Raw genomic sequence first — 8,562 nt, 5'->3', positions numbered from 1 at the left:
GAAAGAGGAAATAGAGGGGAGGGGTGAGATGCCCCCACAAATCCTTGTGAGTCCCCTGCATGTAATCATATAATGTCTGTTTAGATAAGGATATAGAAGCATCAAGAGAGAAGTCATATTTAAACTAAGGGAGCGTGTGGAATGTTCTAGAGAAGTGCCACAGGAAGTAGTGGCTGTTACAAGCATGGATGGCTTCAAAAGGGAATTAGATAAGCATATGGAGCAGAGGTCCATCAGTGGCTATTAGCCACAAGGTATAGATAGGGGCTCTGAGGCAAGTGATGCTCTGTCTTCTTGGTGCTTGGGAGGGCTTCTAATGTCCTGGCCCCACTGGTGGACCTCCTGATGGCACTGATATTTCTGGCCACTGTGTGACACAGAGTGTTGGACGGGATGGGTCTAGTCTGTTTTGCTTTTCATCAATGCAGAAGTTGATATAGACAGTAGTTGCATAATATTGATAAGTGTATTCTGAACAATTTTAGGTAATCTGCTTTAATCTAACCTCAGAACTCAGCACTGCATAATATTTTTGCCAATATTTTGGCCTCTAAAATATTCAAAACTAGGAAAAAGGCCCGTTGTGGATGAAGCTAAAGAGTATCCTTGAGTCCTCCAAGAACACCAAAAAAGTAAAAGCTGAACAGTGGTTCCTCAACACATAATTAAATGCTCTGTCACATCTGGAGCAGCCGGGGAGTTATGTGAGGCTGTTGTTTGTGGATTTCAGTTCTGCCTTTAATACCATCCTCCCAGATAGATTAGTGTCCAAATTGGAGGGCCTTGGACTCTCCAGCTCCATATGTTTTCGTCACATTGGCTGTCATACAGGGGCCACCTCAGCAGCATATAAGGATACAGAGCCCACCATTTTCTCCAGGGGAACTGATCTCTGCCATCTGGAAAGCAGTTGTAATTCTGAGTGATCTCCAGCCCTCACCTAGAGATTGGACACATTTTACCTCAGAACAGCAAAACTGTTTAGAATGTTAGAGGCAAAAGCCAATCAAATCGCATATGCAAATGACCTCTGTGTTCCGAGACAGAGGCCAATGAGGCTGCATATGCAAATAACCTCTGTGTTCTGACTGGCTATGGGGGGGAGAGGAAAAGCAAACTGTTTAGAATGTTGGAGGCAGGACTCAGGCAAAGCAGCCAGTGGATAGGGAGACCCTCTGAATGACAGAGAGTGAACTGATTTTGGAGCGTGTGGAATGTTCTAGAGAAGTGCCACCACCATTCGGCTTTTATTTATAAGGGAGATTGGTACTATTTCAGCTTTTTTTGTCTTTGCAAAATTTTAATATTAAAATCTTAGTATTGTTCATCCTGGCCGTTGATATGTGGTTTACAAGATAACTTACCATATATTTAAAAATAAACTCTACCTAAATATTTAATATGTCGGACTTGTTTTTGTTTACTCTTTTCTAATTGTTCAAATATGTCTGGAAAGATTTACAACCTATTATTTTACATTCCTTTATAATAATATATGGCTTCCCCTGTTGGCAAAAATTATAATTTCAGCAAACATCCAGGACTTAATTCTGCTTGTAGAGTTGCCAGCTCTGAGTTCAGAAATACCTGGAGATTTGAGGGTGGAACTTGGGAGAGTGGGGTTTGGGTAGGGGAAGGACCTCAGGGTATAATGCCATGCAATCTACCTTCCAAAGCAGCCATTTTCTCCAGGGGAAGTGAAATAAATGTTTCTAATAAATAAATAAGTGATTAATGTAGTATGGAGATCAGTTGCAATTTCAGGAGATCTGCAGCCCCCCTGGAGGTTGGCAACCCTAGCTGCTTGCAAAAGGAGGCCCATGCTGTCCATATACAATACATTAGGCAATTTTACTTCCCTGACTCTGAATCTACATTATTGATGTAGATGTTAAAAAGAAAAGGAGCTAAAATGCAGTCTTGCCTTATGCTATATGTGTGGACATCAAGTCAGTTAAATGACCCTTAACATCAAACTAGATTCTTCCATCAGTAGTGGGGAACAGTAGTGGGGCACTGTTACTAACTTGAGGCCCCTGCCACACGGCAGGGGATAAGTCGCTCAAAGCGCGGCTTTCAAAAGCCGTGCCAAAGTTGAGACGCCGCGGCGGGATCCCATGATCCCCTGGGCTGTGGCGCCTTTTCTCCCCGGCACGATCAGATGCCGGGGAGAAAACACAGTTCAGACGGGGAGCCTGCCGAACTGCGCATATCGGAGCATGCGCAGTTCGGCTAGGAGCCGGGGATGAGCCGGCGCAAAGACGCGCCGGCGATCCGACGGCCCGGCTTGCGGCGCTTCAATCAGAAGAAATCACCCAGGTTAGGTGGTTCTTTTTGGTGCGGGTTTTCGGCCGGGAGAGACGGATCGGAGACGGGCAGGCAACGATTCCCAGATGTTGCCGTGGGATCGTGCCCGTTTAATCCGCCCCCGTTCTGTCTCGCTCCAGGATCAAAACCCCTCGAATGAACAGGACCAAAGTTTCCTATCAGTATAAATTCCGGAAGAACTTATTCCATAATTCACTGGTAACTATCAAATCCAAAGTATTTGACAAATGTATAGAAGCTAAGGATAACCGATATCCAGAATATCCTGAATATTTTTGAAAATGGGAATCAAAGCCATGAAATTTGGAATTGACTGCTTGTTGTAAAAAAAGCCATTTTGCCCTTTCTAGTCCTTGGGGCATTTTTGTTCACTCCTGTAAACTGCTGAGAACTGCTATCACTTGTGGTATGGAATGGCCTTTCTGAGATCATCAGGAATGCCCTTCTGGCCTGATGAAAGCTATGCGAAACTGAGGTGTTAAGGAGGGCTTTTTGAGTGTGAACAGGGCAATATTGACTAATTTATGGCTTTTTAAACTTCTCTTGTTTTGATAGTTTTAAATGTTGTGATAATTTACTGTGAGTCTCATTTGGGAGAAAGCCAGACTATAAGAATGGTAAATAAATGAACAAAATACCTATTTTAGAAGTTGAAGTTTGTCAGTAGTGCTAAAGAAACTGTAGAGCATATAATTACCTGGATCAGATCTTTCCACTGTGAGTTTTTCATCACCCTTGGTGTCTGTTCTAAGTGTGCTTGACAGGTTTAAATGAAGCTTATTATCATGTAAGTAAGTTTAGGATTGCTAGTTTTGTTGGAAAACTTTAAAATTAAAGTCTGATAGCTTCTGGACTTTTTTTTTGTTCTTATATGAAACTTTTTCGATTAAAATTTGTGGGAAACTTTATTATGTGAACAAATGCTTCCAGATGAAAGTGCAATTTCAGTGTAAATGTACATGGCAGCAAGCAATTCAGTCTGTAATAGTAGTAGCAGTTTTGTTGCAATCTAAGCCATAATCATGGCAATATTGAAAAACATTGTTCTCAATAGGCAGTTCCAACTCTTGACCGTGTAAATGTACATGGCAGCAAGCAATTCAGACTGCAATCTAAGCCATAATCATGGCAATATTGAAAAACATTGTTCTCAATAGGCAGTTCCAACTCTTGACCCTTAAACTAATCAGAGTTCCTTGATTTATGTGGTGTCTCTATTTTAAGTTTATGTTGTATGACTTTAACCTGTTGTTTGTATTATATCTTGATTGCATATGTGTTCTGAGAATTGCTTCTGAGCATACATTTGTGAAACATTCTCTACCACCCAAAGTAGCATATAACCTTCCTCCGTTTAAGGAGCTGATTACTTCAAGTCAACTAAGAAAAATCCTTTAGCTGAAACAAATATGTTATTTAAAATGTACTTTTAATGTACTGAGTCCAGGGCAGCCACTCTACCTGGCATGGGGGGGAATTCCCTCCTGTGAGTATCGTGGGCCCACACTTGTTTATTTATTATTTATTTATTTATTCCATTTATACCCCACCCTCCCAGCCATGGCCAGCTCACTTATTCCCTCTGTTAGTGAAGTTTGTGGTTGAGTGTCTGTCAGGAAGAGAGATCGAGGTGGTCAGCCGTGTTGGTCTGAATCATTCTCTTTCACTACATCCTATAGCAAAGATTGCTAAGCCTACTGTGAGTAATGGAGTGTATATCATTCTAATATGGCAGTAAACTCTATCTCCAATAGACATTGTCATATGGTGCTATGTGCACCAATAGGGTTCTGAGTATTACAACCCAAGTGGTATCAGAAATGTGTAATCTGTTCCTCTTAACTATGTAGTTTCTTCATTAACACAGCATTATAAAATTGTCTTTTCATGCTAACATTAATAAGAATTAAGATGTTTGTGCACGTGTAAAGCTTTGTACTGAAATTAATCATTAATTTATTACTGAAACAACGTTTTCTTTACAGTATCAGTTTGATGTACCATTTAAAGTTAAAGCGGGTCACATTGGTAAGTTTTTGGTTTTTTACCTGTTTTGCTACAACCTTTTCCTTTTATATATGGTATAAAATCTTGTTCTAAATGCTTGGATCTGGTTTGGAACTGGTTTCTCCTAGTTTTATAATTCTCTTTGTTTTTTTGAAGGCTGTATATTTAATTCTGTTTTGCTGCCAGCCTAGAAAGTTTTCTAAAAACCTAATTTGGATTTTAACATTTAGTTGATTAATCAGTTACATATTTTGCTTAAAATGACTCAATCTATAGGATGGCAGCAGCAAAGGATTGATTTTAATGTTTATTTATTTTTATTTATTTTTCGCATTTATACCCCGCCCTCCCCATGGGACGAAACATTTTCCCATGGGACGAAACACCTCTTCTTAAGATTACACCTGTAACAACATATGTAGGTGTTATCTGAAATTAGTGTGCTTTTTATTTAGAATTATTGTTTCTTGCAATAATTTATGCAGACAATCATATAAAACCGACACAATTTCTTTAATTGGCTGACAACCAATAAACATCCCTCCTTCTAATTAACTGCCTGCAACACAGAGGGGGCTGTCCACAGTCAAGGAAAGAGTTTCAGTATGCTTGGTATGCAGAAAAATATGACCGAATCCAAAATAGCCAAATGAGAATTAAGTATTCTTCAGGAGGAGTTGTTCAGAGCAGTTGAATAGTGAAAGGTGTCGGTAGGGAATCAGCAAGTTGAAGCCTCATAGCATGCTGGAGAGGGAGATTTTAGGGCTGTAGATATTTTATTCTCCTCCCTGCCATTCCTTGTTGTCTCTTAGCTTATTTCTTCTATGAGTAAAATGGCTGGCTTCAGTAGTCCAAGGCATCAAAAAGGTCTGGCCATAACTGTGAGGGAGTTTCTGCATACCTAGGGCAAACTCCTAGCCCTGATATGGATAGCCCAGCCTAGCCTGATCTTGTCAGATCTCAGAAGCTAAGCAGGGCCAGTTCTGGTTAGTTTTTGGATAGGAGACCACCAAGGAAGTCCAGGATTGTGATGTAGAAGAAGGCAATAGCAAACCACCTCTGAATTTCTCTTGCCTTGAAAACCCTACAGGGTTGCCATAAGTCAACTGCAACTTGATGACATTTTCCACCATTACCAGGGCAAAGTTCAGAAATGTGGGAAAATATTAATTCTGAATGAACACGGCACATGTGTCTGTCCTTATTTCAGTGGAACCCTGACAGCATGAAGAAGAACTTAGCCACAAGCCCTTGTCTGTGCCTGTTGATAGTTAAGCTGAATGGAAGCAAGCAGCATAGCTCACCATTTGCTTCCATTCAGCCTAAAGGCTGTTGGTGGGAGGGGAGAGGGAGGAGGTGATTTATCCTCTTCTCTCCTCAAGATTGCTTGCTAGCTAGCCCCAGTTTATCTATATACTATTAGCCATGTGGGCCTCCCATCTGCAGATAGCTAAATCCAAGGATCAGGAGGACCACATGGAGGCTACACACATTTTTCAGCAAAGTTGGGGCACTCCCTGGGTTTGCAGAAAAAAAATGAAAATTAAAAAACAAACAAACATGGGGATTTAAATCCCCTGAAAAGTAAAGTAGCGTTCTTTGCGCTTGTGGTTGCTGCAGTCCCTGAGTTGCACTAGGCCAGGTGGCGGTAGCCAGATGGGGCATGGTGCCAGCAGTGGCACAGCCTGAAACTTACCTGATGGTTGTGCAGCTGAGGAACCATGCTGGGCCTGGCAGCAGTGTAGCTCAGGGCCCAGCTGCGCCTGGTGGTGGCAGTGCAGCCTGGAAGCTGCGCAGGGTGTGCTGTTTGCAGTGGCACAACTTGGGAGTCATGCTGGGCCTGCTGCTGGCAGCAGTGTAGCCTCCGAGTCATGCTGGGCCTGGCGTGGTGGATTCACCCCTGCGAGTATCGTGGGCCCACACTTATTTATTTATTATTTATTTATTGCATTTATACCCTGCCCTCCCAGCCATGGCCAGCTCACTTGTTCCCTCTGTTAGTGAAGTTTGTGGTTGAGTGTCTGTCAGGAAGAGAGATCGAGGTGGTCAGCCGTGTTGGTCTGAAGCAGTAGAACAAAATTAGAGTCCAGTGGTACCTTTGTTGGTCTTCAAAGTGCCACTGGACCCTAATTTTGTTCTGTCAGGAAAACAGTGAAGTGGGGTCAGCTGGAGACAAGGTAGGAATTTCATATTTGGGAGACTCTACATGAATGTGTAAAAATACTACTTAACATATTAAAAATGGAACCCTTCCATCCTAACAATGCCCTGATGAGAACTACACATGCCTGCTGCAGTTTGTAGAGAACAGTGGAGAATCAACTGTAGTGATGAGGGGAAGAAAAGAAAATAGATGAGGGATATTACCCCAGGCAAGCTGTAAGACTATAGTATGGGAGGGTTAGGTTAGGAGTGATTTCCCAGTTGCTTCTTGCCTTTCCTAGTAATTCCTTTTGATCTCTAAGATCATAAACTGTTTATAGCAACTTTAGCATACAGGGTGAGTTCAAGTCTTCATTTGTAGTAAATTAGTAAATGCCTAATTTTTCTTGTATTTCAGATTTTATTACTGAATAAAATATGTTGTCTTCTGCTGCTAGGTTGTGAGGTTACTTGTCTTGTCAACTAATTTATTTTTTCAGGCCAAAAAAAAATTATAGAAACATTAAAATTTCACACTTCTTTCCTTCTCTTAAAATTATTCTTTCCAGGATAACCAGAGGTGCCCCCCCTGCATTGTGCTACTTTTTAGGCAACTTGCAATAGCACCTGATACATAAAATGAGAATGAGTGTCTTATTTTTCTTATGCTATGTTTTAAATCTTTGCGATACATTTGTATTGGAGCTTCATAAAATTTTATTGCATTCTGATCCAGATAGCAAGGTTATTGCTATATTTGTGTAATTTTTTTCTTGCTTTCTTCATTAATATGTATTACAATATCTGTGGAAACTTGTATCAGATCAGAAAGCCAGTTTGGTGTAGTAGTTAGGAGCGTGGACTCTAATCTGGGAGAATTGGGTTTTATTCCCCACTCTTCCTCATGCAGCTGCTGGTGTGACCTTAGGTCAGTCATAAGTTCTTTCAGAACTGTTCTCTCAAGGCGAGTCCTCTAGAGAGCTCTCTCAGCCCCACCTACCTCACAGGGTGTCTGTTGTGGGGAGGGGAAGGGAAAGGGATTGTAAGCCGCTGTGAGACTCCTTCAGGTAGTGAAGGGCAGAGTATAAATCTAACCTCCTCCTCCTCCTCTTCTTCTTCTGTTTTTCTAAATAATGAAAACTGATTGGTCATGAGCATGATCAAGTCACTTTAGAATATGCCATGTTTAACTTTCTAGATGAAATTCCAAAGTTGTAACATAAAACATAGACTGTTGTCCAGTGTATTTTCTGCTGAAATCAGAGATATGCATTAGGTTGTGGCTCTGTGTGTCTTCCTAGAAACAGCTTTGTTAGCAAACAGATCACATTGTTTATGTGGTAATGCCTGTTCCATCTGCCCTGTCATGAAAATATGCCAGTGTTTGGCAACTTCATTTGGCTCGAAGGACTGTTGAATGAAGATGTGTGTTTATTATCAGCTTGTTGTTTTGTAATAGAAAGTTTGCTGATCGCTGGCATGTCCTTAGACAGCCATAAACTCTTAGCTAATGTCTGTCAGTGAAATCAGCCCTTAACAGGAATCAAGAATTTAGGAATGTGGAGATTGGAATCACTGTCTGCACAAAAGGTAACAAACTTGCTTTGTCTGTGGACAAATTAATTATACATCTTCTATGGACCAGAAGACAGGCATTTTATTTACTGGTGAAGCAAACAATTCTGTAACTTGTAAAACTGTTTCATATGAGCTTTGAGATATCAGGAAGATACATGTTTGCAAGTAACGGGATACTAATTGTGAGTTTAAATTGTGGTCTTATGTGCATTTTATATAATTGATGTTTTATTTACATTATAAGCCTCCTTGAGTTCTGTAAAGTAGGAAGGCAGCTAATATATGTTATCAGTAAATAAAATACTGAAAATAATAATTTATTTTTAACCTTATTCTTCAAGATATTCTATATAAAGTTCACAATGTGTGTTTTATGTGTTCTTCTATTTGGAAGGAACCCTGTGGATATATCAGTGACCTTAGCATTCTATACCATGAGAACATGCCTTCTTTTTAACCTGAAATACGTCCAGAATGGCTAGAAATGCTTTAGCAAACAGAAGTGGT

At 40.7% G+C, this 8,562-nt stretch overlaps 1 protein-coding gene across 1 annotated transcript in view; it reads left to right on the top strand.

Moving 5' to 3' along the window:
- The window catches only part of VPS13A (vacuolar protein sorting 13 homolog A (S. cerevisiae)), a gene marked incomplete at its 5' end in the record, with an annotated part of 218,593 nt that overhangs the window by 2,932 nt on the left and 207,099 nt on the right, over positions 1-8,562 (top strand). The window contains one exon of the mRNA XM_015412948.1: positions 4,314-4,356. Coding sequence (XP_015268434.1) covers positions 4,314-4,356 — 43 coding nt within the window. The remainder of the gene's footprint in view (positions 1-4,313; positions 4,357-8,562) is intronic.

This window comes from Gekko japonicus, unplaced genomic scaffold (genome assembly GCF_001447785.1).
Source record: "Gekko japonicus isolate JY-2015 unplaced genomic scaffold, Gekko_japonicus_V1.1 scaffold1971, whole genome shotgun sequence".
Lineage (NCBI taxonomy): Eukaryota > Metazoa > Chordata > Lepidosauria > Squamata > Gekkonidae > Gekko > Gekko japonicus.
The sequence above is the reverse complement of the archived record's forward strand: the minus strand, read 5'-3'. Positions and strand labels throughout refer to the sequence as shown.